Source organism: Tribolium madens, unplaced genomic scaffold, assembly GCF_015345945.1.
Source record: "Tribolium madens isolate multiple individuals breed KSU strain unplaced genomic scaffold, Tmad_KSU_1.1 Scaffold_96;HRSCAF=242;Tcas5.2_LG5, whole genome shotgun sequence".
Lineage (NCBI taxonomy): Eukaryota > Metazoa > Arthropoda > Insecta > Coleoptera > Tenebrionidae > Tribolium > Tribolium madens.
The window spans coordinates 15,454,535-15,468,003 of record NW_025401068.1 but is presented as its reverse complement, the minus strand read 5'-3'; the positions used below and the strand labels follow the sequence as shown (position 1 = coordinate 15,468,003).

Genomic DNA, 13,469 nt, shown 5'->3' with positions numbered 1-13,469 from the left:
CTTAGAATCTTATGGCTCTCAAGTAGGAAAAATATTTCATACGTAGTATTGATTAAAAATGTTGTGAATTTGTTATTGCCCTTCTGAACAATAATTACTTACTTTTTACTTTATTCTCTCGTTTTTAACTAATAAATATGGTATTTTATTCCCTCGAGAATTAAATAAATTAAATACTGATTTTTACTCTTAAAATAAATGGAATTGAATGAATCGAATCTTTTAAATGTTTTTTAAAATAAACAAACATCCTGATATTGATTTTTATTCTTAAAATTGTAATTATTGATTGTACTGAATATTTTGACAAATTATTTTTCTTACGTATTTCTTTAATTTTTTTGGTTACCTTTTGCGCTAGCGGCTATACTGATTTTCTAGTTTTAGAACAGTATCATCGTCTAAATTTATATCTCAGAACTATATGGAAGTAATTTAAACAATTTGTTTTGGCTTGAGAATTTTTCCAGCAATATTGTAAGTACCCGAATTATAAATTACAACTAATGACGAATTCGAAATAAAGCTTATTACCCTACTTAAATAGCCTTTATTTTATTTGCTAATTTACTTAGAGGTTTTTCATAAAAATACATTACTTACTTTAAAAATTAATAAAAATGTCACTTGGAACCTTCTGGTTCTCAGGTCGCGAAATATGAAGCAATATTTGAACCTCAAAAATGACCTATAAAATGATGTTAATTTAAATAATAACTCGTGTCCGATCTCTATTGATAAGAATTTTACAGCCCTCGGAATGTGGGTATGGAAAATATTTTTTTTTGTAATAACTTTAGAACCATTTGATCAAATATTATAAAATTTGGAATAGTTACTTGCGAGAACATACCCTTTAGGCTAGTGATTACGAAAACCGGATACATCTAAGTTATGCGTTTTTTATTCAAAATTGATTACTCTATTATTTTGACCAAAAAAAACGAAAAAACACAGAAAATATGACCTACAATTGCTGGAACCTTAAATTGAGTAGATGTATCCGGTTTTCATAATTACTAATTTGAAAGGTATGTTCTCGCAAGTAACTATTCCAAATTTTATGATATTTGGTCAAATGGTTCCGAAGTTATTACAAAAAAAAAAAAAACAAATTTCCATACCTACCATTCTCAAATGGTTAGTTAGTATTGCAATTTATAAAAGAACAATTATTTTTAAAATGTTATTTAATAAATATATTTGTTTTGTTGAAATACACGCCACTGCTCTCAGCTGATTTCAGATATCCCCCAATATAGATATCCTTCTACGATTTCCCAAGCTTTAAAAATTGTTATCACTAATAACATTCCCAACTTCAGGATTACGTTGATGGTCCGACTTGTGACACCTGCAAGGCTAACACCTTCTTCCTCAGCGGCGAAAACCAATTCGGATGTATCGCCTGCTTCTGCATGGGTGTAACAAGACAATGTAGCAGTTCTAATTGGTTCAGAGATCAAATAAGTACCACATTTACAAGTTCACGTGACCATTTCACTCTTATTGATACCGAAAGAAGAGAACAGCCTATCACAGACGAAATTCGACTGGATCAAAACCGACGTGAAATTTCCTACAGCAGCTTCTCAAACCCCAATGTACATTATTGGTCGCTTCCTCCCCGTTATTTAGGAAATAAAATAGCTTCATATGGGGGTTATTTGAGGTACACGTTGCGTTACGTTCCTCTACCGGGTGGCCAAATATCACGAAATTCAGCCGCTGATGTAGAACTCGTCAGTGTATGTATTGAAATAAACTAGGATTTTTTTTCTGAGACTTGTTTTTAGGCCAATGAAATAACTTTATTGTACTACGCTAGGGAACAATCTCAACCTACTGGAACAGCTCAAACTTTCGTTGTTCCTTTATTAGAGCAGTATTGGCAACGCAGCGATGGCCAAAAGGCCGATCGTGAACACTTATTAATGGCTTTGGCCGATTTGAACGCCATTTATATCAAAGCGACCTACAATACCAACACTAGAGAATCAGCGTAAGTAAATTTTGATTCGTGTTGTCGTCTCTAATAATTAAGACTCGGATTATATGCACGAAAAATTCGTAAAATGTGGGCATATACATGGTGTTCCATTTTTATTGTTACAAATTTAAATTCAATTTTAAGATAAAAGTTTCCTATAAACATACAGGGTGCGCCAGAACTCGCGCCCCAGAAAAAATTTTCAAGTAAGGTAAGATACCAGGAACATGAAAAAAATGTTTAAAAAATTCTATCTGTCAAAAAATTTTGACATTTATTTTTTGACATTTGACATTTTTTTATATCTATTTAATGATACTGATGATCTTGTATATGTTTTTTTACAATTATTTAGTAAAGGGACAAAAATTTTGCCAATAAAAGGCACAAATAACATTGAACAGAGTTACAATTTAGAATACAGCTTCCTTGTTTCCTCTTTTAATAGCCTATAGCAAAAAAACTTGGAAAATTATTTTTCCAACAGAAATAAATAAAGTCAAAGTGCAAACTTTAAACCCTCATAACTTCGAAATTTTTATATATAAAATTTTTTTAACATTTTTTCCATGTTCCTGGTATCTCACTTTATATGGTATTTTTCTCTGGGGCGCGAGTTCTGGCGCACCCTGTATATCGAAAAATTTTATATAAGGGAGCCACATCCTCGGAAAGGGGTGCATCTTTTAATGGATTTTTTCCAATATTTCAGAAACCATCGTGGATAAAATTACAAAATTTGGTACAACTGATAACCTTTATACACCCAAATGAATTTAAGATAAAATGTCGAAATTTTTACTCAGGGGCGTCCTAAACTGGGGGGTTTAGGGTAAAAAGTACCGTAACTATTTTGGCGGTTGTTTTTTGCCCCTTACAGCCACAAAATTCTAAATTTCATAGTTTTTCACAAAAACGAGGTCTCTTGCGTTTTTTCGTTAAAACTTACCGTTCTTGAGTAAAATCAGTTTACAATTTGTCTTAAAGAGGATAAAAATTAAATTTGTATCACCGTTTAAGAAGCCCGTAATTAAAAATTTCGACAACTGATCTTTAAATTCATTCAGGTGTTCCAACTTTTGTAATTTTATCTATTCTGCAATAGTGGAAAAACCCCATTAAAAACGCATTATTTTCAGGGGGTGTAGCTCGCTTACATAATATTTTTTGATACATGTTCATAGGAAACTTTTATCTTAAAATTGAATATTCTATCACCTGATTAAGTTTGTAAGTATAAAACGGAACAGCCTGTATATGCACGTATTTTCACAAAATATGCACAAAAATATGCTCCAATATATGCCAAATATGCATCGACATGCAAAATTTTTAACAATAAAAAATCAAAGTTGGGATAAATTTTTATCCTCGAACACACTAAACTTTATATTTTGGTCATCTTGAACTGCACACGATAAATGAAAGAATAAATAAATTGGTTTGGCGTGAGACAAGCCATGTTAATAACCTAGTAATTAACCCTTTCTACAAAATCTGTCCTTTTCAGATCACATCACGTTTTTTGCTTATAGTATTTATTTTTTGAAAAAACTAATTGATGAATTATAAAGTTCTATAGAAACGTGATGTTTTTTAAAAAATAAAATTTTTCAAAATTATTATTATTTTGTTTTTGAGTTCTACAAAAATATTTATTTTTTTAAATGGGAACCCACCAAAAAAAACATTTTTCTCATGAAGGTCAGGATCTAAAGGATTACAACTATCTACTTTATATTAAATTATTAATTATTTTTTTTACATATGTACAGGGTGTTCCGTTTTTATTGTTACAAATTTAAACAGGTGATACGATATTCAATTCTAAGACAAAAGTTTCCTATAAACATGTATCGAAAAATGCTTGGTAAGGGAGCTACATGTTTTTGCTAATATTTCAGAAACCATTTAAGATAAAATTACAAAATTTGATACAGATGATAACCTTTATACACCTAAACGAATTCAAACATCAAATGTCGAAATTTTTAATCAGGGGCCTACAAAACTGGGGGAGTTTAAGGTAAAAAAAAACCTTATTTATTTTGGCTTTAGTTTCTCGATACTTTCAGCAACAAAATCTTAAGTTCGATAGTTTATCACAGAAAAATCTCTCTTGTATCGATACGACTTATTGTTTTTGAATAAAATTATTTTAAAATTTATGTTACACACCAATACAACATTCAAATAAATCAGAATTTACAGAATAATAAAAGCAAAAGAAATTCATATTTTTTAATCAACCTCAACTAATTAACATTACATTACAGTAACAATAATAACATTAATTAAATGAACTTGCCTAAATCTAAAGGAGTTGTTCAAAGTGACCACCATTTTGGTCAATGCATAACTAAAGAAACTAAAGCCAAAATAGATAGGGTATTTTTTTACCCTAAACCCCACCAGTTTCGGACGCCCCTAATTAAAAATTTCGACATTTGATGTTTGAATTCGTTTAGGTGTGCCAAGGTTATCATCTGTACGAAATTTTGTAATTTTATCTTAAATGGTTCCTGAAATATTAGCAAAAACCTATTAGCCCCCTTTCAGGGGGTGTAGCTCCCTTACCAAGCATTTTTCGATACATGTTTATAGGAAACTTTTGTCTTAGAATTTAATATCCTATCACCTGTTTAAATTTGTAACAATAAGAACGGAATATCCTGTATAAACTTGCGTTTTTTTAAATGACACACCATATGTTTTTTAGCGTTTTTGGATGTAGATTTTTATGACAATGTTTTTAAACTAAACTTTTATTGGTCGATTTTACTTAGTTTTTAACTCAAAAACAAAACAAAATTTTGTTCTTAAAAAAACATTTTTTTATATTACTTTAATTACTAATTTTTTTAAGTACTAATTTTTTGTGTTTGGCTTACGAATTACCGGTTTTCTCTTTAAAATATTTTGTAATCAGGTCATTTTTCGTAAACTGTCCAATTTTTAACTTCAACTGAAATTTTTAATCGAAAATTAATGATTTGAAGAAAATATGGACAAATATGCATTATTTCCTAAAATATGCACCAAGTTGCCAAAATATGCATTTATTTGGCTTATTTTATTCAAAAAACATTAGATATGCATAGAAAACTTACAATTTTGTTGATATACCTCTTAATAATAAATATGCATTTTGCATATAATCCGAGCCTTACTAATAATTAAATTAAACTTAGATTGATTTCGGTGTCTCTGGATACGGCAAACGAGTACAACACTGGATCCAGCGAGCGGGCTTTGGCCGTTGAACAGTGCCGTTGTCCTGAGGGGTACACAGGCTTGTCTTGTGAAGACTGCGCCGTTGGATACACTCGAGCCGAGGAAGGAATCTATCTTGGAATTTGCGAACCTTGCAACTGCAACGGTAACTCCAGAGAATGTCATCCGGAAACCGGGGTGTGCCAGAACTGCGATAACTTCACCACTGGAGATAACTGCGAGTTGTGTCTGCCAGGGTATGAAGGCGATCCCGCAAACGGAATTCCGTGTATTGGGGGAGGCTCACAGTGCAACTGTGACCAACAAGGGGCCATTTCACCGGAGTGTTATAATGGAATTTGTCGGTGCAAGGTGAGTCAAATTTTGTATTTTTTGTGATATTAAGCACGAGTTAGACAAAAATAAAACTGCTTATTCAATTTCAAAATTAAAAGTAACGTTCTGTTTGATTCTGATCTGTAATTGTTGTACAGGGTGTCCCATCGAATTGAAAATGTCGTGACCTTTAATAAATGGTAAAAAAATTTAAAAGTTTTTTGCAAATTTCAATACAAATACAAATTTCTGGTTCTGTCCAAAACAGCTCTCGGTTTTTATAGCACATTTCTTATTTAGTGTGTGATCTCTGGAAATATAATAACATCTGCAATCCGGTTTAACACATTTTTTAAAAATCAATACGAATACATATTCCACCAACATATGGTAAATTTGAAAAGAGGAAAAGGAAGGAAATTTCTAGAAACGTTTTTTACACATTTTTTCATAAAACTGAGCCGAATTGCCTTCTGATATTTTTTTAAATTCAAGCATTTCTTTAAGAAATTTTTAAATGTTTTTTTGCAAGTCTAGAAATTTTTTAATCCAGTACATCTGACACTTTTTTAGTCTCCCCAACGTGTCGAATGACATTTTTTTAAACTTGAAAAAGTCCAACCTTTAAATGGTAAAATTTAAAAAAATTGTATAGGACATTGATAAATACTAATCTAGTGCAACACCTAAAATTATTTTCAACTATACAGCGTGTCCCAAAAATAAGTTACGATACAAACTTGTGTTTTTTTAAATGAAACATCCTATGTTTCTTTGCATTTTTGGATGTAACCTTTTAAATCAATGTTTTTGTAAAATCGTCTTAAAATTAGGTCATTTATGCATTAATTTGCGGACGTAAATAGTGTCTTTTGCGCCCTAAGTCCTAAAAAAACAGCAATTGTAATATCTTATTTTTCTGGGTGTATCGTAGCAAAAATTCATTGAAAGTTTTTTCATAGATTTCTCTTGATTTTCGTGGCAATAACTCAAGTGTTACAGCTTTCGCTTCTTCGTCTAAAATAGCTATTTCTTCTAGTTTTTCGTTTTTGGACATATTTTTACCACAAATTCAACTTCTTGAAAAAACACGTCAATAATTTTTTCAGTATTTTGTTTTTATTTATTTGCATCACATTAGCAACCAACAACAACTTGATTTTTGAGAACGAATCGTGATATTTATTTTAAATATTAAGATTAAAGTTTCCTACGAACATGTATTGAAAAATATTTGTTAAATATTTCAGAAACCACTTTTGATAAAATTACAAAATTTCCTACAGTTGATTACCTTTACAGACCTAAACGAATTCAGATATAAAATCTTGAAATTTTTAATCAGGGGCGTTCTAAACGGGGGGGGGGTGTTTAGGATAACTATTTTAGTGAAGTTTGTTACCATTTCCAACAACAAAGTTTTAAATTGTATAGTTTTTTACAAAAAGAGCTCTCTTGCGTTTTTTTTTTTGATGCAACTTGCCCTTTTTGAGTAAAGTAATTTTAAAATTTATGTTACAGACTCCGCACAGCATAAAAACTTAAAATTAAATTCGTTTTACTCTAAACTCCTCCAGTTTAGGACACCCCTAAATAAAAATTTCAACATTTGATCTTTGAATTCGTTCAGGTGTTTAAAGGTGTAACTTTTGTAATTTTATCTATTCTGAAACAGTGGGAAAACCCTATTAAAAAATGCACTCCTTTCAGAGGATGTAGCTCCCTTAGATAACATTTTTCGATACATGTTCATGTCTTAAAATTGAATATTCTATCACCTGTTCAAATTTGTAACAATAAAAACGGAACATCCTGTATTGTAACCTATTTTTGAGACACGCTGTATAGTTGAAAATATTTTTTTTTAATTTTACCATTTAAAGGTCACTAATGGACTTTTTCAACTCGCAGGGACACTCTGTATAGAGCAATTTTTAGACTTTCCAGTGTTGTCAATTTATGACAAAAATGGTGGATGTGCCGGGGTACTTTAGTATCTATAGAAAATTTTCGAAATGTGTTGTTGTCTATCTATCTAATAAATGTATTTAATGTTTAGACCAACGTGGAAGGGAATCGGTGTAACCGCTGCCGGCCGGGCACTTTCGGTTTAACTGGTGGCAACATCCACGGTTGCCAAACTTGTTTCTGTTCTGGAGTGGCCACTGAGTGCGTAGACGGCAACTTATTCTACGAACAAATCCCGATATTTATTGATGTCGACAGACACGGATTTACACTCACTGATGAGTAATTACCCGCAACAATCATGAAATTTTCCCTAAACTTGTTTTTTTTTAAGGTACCAAACCCGACGCATCGATTCCGGCTTCCAAATTCACACTCCCATGAACGAAATCGGCTACACATTCCGACCGAGCACTTCAGAGAGATGGTTTTGGTCGCTTCCACGGGAATTCACCGGCAACCAAATCAAGTCGTATGGCGGCCGACTTGAATTCACTCAACGTTTCACTCAACGTCCCCAAGCTGGCTACGTCCCTGATAAAAGCATCATTATAATCGGCAACGGCATTACCATTTATTGGACCAATCCGCAATCGCAAATTCCCGATGTGGCAAATGTAACTACACATAAAATATTTTTTCTACTTTGTACCGGGTGCTGCATTTTGGATGTCCGAATAGGGAATCTCCGAAACTAAGAGGTTTAGTCAAAAACCAGTAACACATTCTGGGGCTCATGATTTGAGAAAATAATATTGGTTAAAACCGCATCCCGCTATCGTCTTTTGTTTTCGACTTATAGACAATAATTGACATTTTGGAGAAATCAAAAAAAAAATTATATCTTCGTTATTATAGAAGATACGGATTTGAAATAAAGACATTATACAGGCACTTTTTTACGAGTAATTTAATAGTGTAGTTAACAATTTTTTTCAGTTATTAGTTTAGCCGTAATAAGATAAACTTGTATTTTTTTAAATGGAAATCATAGGCGGCTATGGCAATTTTGAAAAGCTTATTTTTTTCTGATCTAAAAAATATATATTTATAACAAAATATTTTTTTATAACTATACTTAAAAAGTGAAATACATATTTTGTGTGATAATAGTTGGCCATGAAAAAACTATTTCACTCCAAACGTGTAAATAATAATCAATAAGAGTTTTGTGAACTGTAAAATAGATGAAAAAATATATAAGATTATAAAGATTTAAAAAATGTGATACGGTAGAAGTATTGAACAAATATGGGAGCACCTCAGAACAAAATTATTACATATTTTAAAAAATCCAAAAAGAGGAAAAACAAATGTGTCAACAGTCAACACAATTAGAGAAAACATTTTTTTGATGATCTAATGGAGGTAGGAAAACGTTTCACATAGACGGAATTTGGGTATTTGAATAGCCATATCGTCATTTTTGTGTCATATAAAATATATTTTATTGAAGAATTAAAGCGGCTTTTTTTTACAACTCTCTATGTATCACTAGAAGTTGCAATGGTAATGTTAGCTTGTTTAAAAACAAAGAAATGTTATTAGTCGCCAATAAGTTGATTTACAATTTATTTTGCATTTTTTTCATTACTTAGTACTTAGAAAACTCTTTCATTAGTGACACTGGTTGAATATAATATAGTTTAAATCCTTTTAGTCGAAGATGCAACATTTTTTCATGGCCAACTGCAAACAAAAATCAAAGATAATTTTTTGCTAAAAATGTATTATAATAATTTGTTACAAATATATATTTTTTAGATAAGAAAAAAACAAGCTTGTTAAAAATGACATAGCCATCTATAATTCCCATATAAAAAAATACAAGTTTATCTTATTACGGCTAAACTAATAACTGAAAAAAATGGTTAACTACATTATTAAATTCCTCGTAAAAAAGTGTCTGCATAATGTCTTTATTTCAAATCTGTGTCTTCTATAATTACGAAGATATGAATGTTTTTAGATTTCGCTAAAATGTCAATTTTTATCGATAAGTCGAAAACAAAAGACGATAGCGGGATGCGGTTTTAACCAATATTATTTTCTCAAAAAATGAGCCCTAGAATGCATTATTACTCGTTTTTGGCTAAACCTCTTAATTTCGGAGATTCCCTATTCGGACATCCAAAATGCAGCACCCTGTACAGTTGGAGACAAAATACTTTGGTCGTCAATGTCACTTGAGTGACATTAAATTGTAAAGGATGCTTTAGGACTGTTAACCTTATTTTTAGCTACTGTCAAATCATAGTTGACAAGTTTTTGATAGGAAAATATAATAGCTGTCATTAATTTAAAATTGTCATTCATTTTAACGTTAGAGAATTACATTAAAGTGTCAGAAATGTGACGACCAAAGTATTTTGTCTCCAACTGTACGAAACGGTTTTGCATGTCGTACTGAACAAAAACAGTGCCTATAATCCATTTCACTGAAATTGGCATAACATTGGACCATGATTGTGTAAACCGCGCTTTAAATATGAAAGAGGCTTTACATATTAAGACTAAATTTGTCACTTAAAAATTGAGGTTAAGATAGTTAATGGTTATTTATTCCACGAGTTTGAGTGTAAATCGTACGCTTTATTTGACCGAGTGGTTTTTATCCATCATCTACGAGTTGGAATAAAACATTTTATTCTTCGAATTAGACTCAACAAGGCTTTGCTTTAAATCTGTTAAAAATAATTTGACGTTTCCATTGATAAATGCCAAACCGTTGTCAAAACTTCGGAGAAAAAACGTAAATTTCGACAGTGTCGAAGAATAAAATTTTGTTTATAATAATAATAGTAACACATTTATTGTTCAACAGAATACAACACAAGTTGTATTCCAATAACAGAACACAAACAAACATAAATAAATGAATAAACAATCATGTGACATAAGAAAAGCCTACATAAAAAAAAATAAATAAAGATATAAAATATAACAAAAATTATTAAATATAATGCTCATACATATTTAGGAACAATAATGAAGTAAGTTATTTAAGGAACAATGAAAGATATCACAGTTTGCACTTATCTGATTGTAAGACGATACAGGAGATTTTATTAACACATTTTGCAGCCTGAAAATGAAATGTAGGAGTGGTACGTGGAGAGAGTCTAGACGTGAAAAAAAATAATTTGCTTAGAATTTGCCTTTAGTTAAGAGATAATTGCCTTTAGTTTTAAATTAAAGAAATTTAAGAAACTTTTTCTGTACGTTTTCTAGAAGTAATTTATGAGTTTCATAGAAAGGATTCCATACGAGAGAACAGTATTCTAGTTTTGATCTTACTAATGCGAAAAATACAGTTTTCAAAGTTACAATATCATTAAATTGTTTACAATTGCGTAATATAAAACCCAAAATTTTGGCAGAAGAAACAGATACAAAATTTATATGTTCAGTAAAAGAAAGCTCAGGATAAAATACAACGCCCAGATCAACTGAACGCTCCAAAACTGACTGATCAATTCTATAATCATATTTGAGTGGGTGTTTTTTCTTCGAATATGTAACAACCTTACATTTTGAGATATTAAGTTGGAGTTTATTTAGTCGACACCAATTGAATAAGTTTATATTTTTTATATTAAGTTTATATTAGTTTTATTATTATTTTTAAATACAGGACAAACTCGCGCTAGTTTCCAGTGAAGTCATTAACACCCTATCCAAAATTTAATTTTTTTGTTTAAAAAGAGCAAAGTAGAAAAACTACTGTATGATATCTCGTTTATAAGGCATTTTGTCGCACATACCGATATATTACACTCCAAAATGCTTCTTATAAAACTCGTATCATAATACAGTGGAACTCCTCTATAACGAGTCCCGGTTATAACGAGTAAATCGTCTGGTCCTTGCCGTTTTGTATACTATTCTATGTAAAATTCTCTCTCTATAGCGAGAATTTATCTAGAATTTGAGTGGATATAACAAAAGTTTTATTTTGTCTAAGATCGGTAATAGCGAGAAATTCTGAGAAATTTCGGAAACAGATCGGTTATAACAAGAGTTCCTAGAAGAAATAAAAATTCTGCGAGTCTCCATTACGTATTGTGTACCAGAATTTTTTTGGAAATGTTGTTTTTGCGCGCTATTGGTCTTATTTTTCTCAATCTTGAATAACTTTTCAAGCAAAGAACACTTCATCTTTCTGTATCAATATGTCGTCCTCGAAAAGAAAAGCGTTTTCTATCAAAGAATTTGAAAGTGGTAAAAAACAAGCTGTAATCTGCAAAGAAAAAAATTTAGCCAATTCTACATTAGCAACAATTTTAAAAGATTACGAGTTCAACTGGTGAATTTTCGTCAAAAGTGAAGAAGTACATACTGCTAAAAATGCTAAATTAGATAAAGTCGTTTTTAAATGGTTCAAAGTGAATTGAGAACCCAATGTGCCCATAAGTGGGGCCAAATTAAAAGAAAAAGTAGAACAATTTGCAGAAAAAATTGGGGATTCTCTAGAGATGAAATTTTTTGTTATTGGGTGCTTCCACCTGACCACGATGTCTTTTACAATAGCCTTGTACAATTGGGAAATGCAATTGATAAGATAAAAATGCTTCATTACAAAAAACAGATTTTTTTCTTAAATATTGTTTTAAACTTTCGGATTTAATAAAATAAATTGCATAGTACATGTTCAAAAACTTTGAGTTCTCGTTATAGAGGGGTTGTACTGTATACTATTTCACGAAATATTTTTTTTCCGCAGAAAGTGTCCGTTGTGTTGAATCCGAGCTCTAATTGGCAACGTCTCGACGGCAATCAGGGTCCCAGACCGGCCACTCGTGAAGACATCATGACCGTTTTGGCGAATATCGACGTCATTCTTATCAACGCTCAACCATCAAGTGATACCGAAAGTGCCTACATTAGCGACGTTACTTTAGATACTGCCATTGAGCAAAACACTTTCAATCCTTTGACTCGTGCGATCGAAGTTGAAATTTGTAGATGTCCGCCGGGTTATCAAGGAACATCTTGCGAATCTTGCGCTCCCGGATTTTACAGGGATACCAACGATTTTAGCACTGGACCCTTAGGGTCGTGTTCAAGGTGCCCGTGCAACAATCACGAACAAAGCTGCTATTTATCACCGAACAACAGAGTTGTTTGTAATTGTCTACCGGGATATATGGGCGAGCGATGTGTGAGCGGTGGTAAGTATCAAATTTACAATTAAAATTTTACAAAATATTTAAAGATTGATTGTGGGTCATTTTATTGATTGCACGTAATTCGATTTGTCACAAAATTGATTTCAAATTGGATTTTTTTTGAATGTTTGAAAATTTGTATTGCTTTGGGTTTTTATACTTACTAACTTAGCATGCACGGTGGGAATATCAAAAGGAAATTTTTGTTGCTTATAAATATTCAAGGGGTGCGTTCCAGAAATATGTGACCTAATTTTAATACATAAAATTAAAAAAAAATCATATACCAGGTGAATAAAAAGTATGGAACCAAACATTTTTTGCTTAAACTATTTATTTTTTGGAAAAACTAATTGATGAATAATAAAGTGCTATAAAAATGTGATGTTTTATCAACAGTAATATCCCAAGTGCATAAAAATAGCCGATAAAATTTTGACGTTTTGCTTAGGAATATGTCGACTCACGTAAGAAAATCCCGAAATCCCGAGTGCGTAGCACGATTTTGGGTGAAAAATTGACAAGAAATATTTCTTCTTAGTAAATGTTTTGACAAAAAACGTAAAAATTTTGGAACAAACTATTTATTACTTTGTATTTAAATTGGAACAATTAAAAAAGAAAGTACAGTTATGAAAAAAATTTGCTAGTCTAAGCATCTTTGATGTTACTGACTAATAAATTCAGAAGCGATTAAATATTGACGTATTTTTAAAAAATTTAACATTTGCAAGTAATCGCTGTAAAATGGTCATAAACCATATTACTATGGTTTAAAATAAAAAAAAATTGAA

The 13,469-nt window shown here is 31.1% G+C and overlaps 1 protein-coding gene across 23 annotated transcripts in view; it reads left to right on the top strand.

The window, feature by feature from the left end:
- LOC123012509 (basement membrane-specific heparan sulfate proteoglycan core protein) overlaps positions 1-13,469 on the top strand; it is a 266,314-nt gene that overhangs the window by 215,813 nt on the left and 37,032 nt on the right. For all 23 annotated transcript variants that reach the window (XM_044410482.1, XM_044410479.1, XM_044410480.1 and 20 more), the window contains 6 exons: positions 1,326-1,748; positions 1,797-2,002; positions 5,182-5,575; positions 7,599-7,789; positions 7,842-8,124; positions 12,231-12,678. In XM_044410482.1, coding sequence (XP_044266417.1) covers positions 1,326-1,748; positions 1,797-2,002; positions 5,182-5,575; positions 7,599-7,789; positions 7,842-8,124; positions 12,231-12,678 — 1,945 coding nt within the window. The remainder of the gene's footprint in view (positions 1-1,325; positions 1,749-1,796; positions 2,003-5,181; positions 5,576-7,598; positions 7,790-7,841; positions 8,125-12,230; positions 12,679-13,469) is intronic.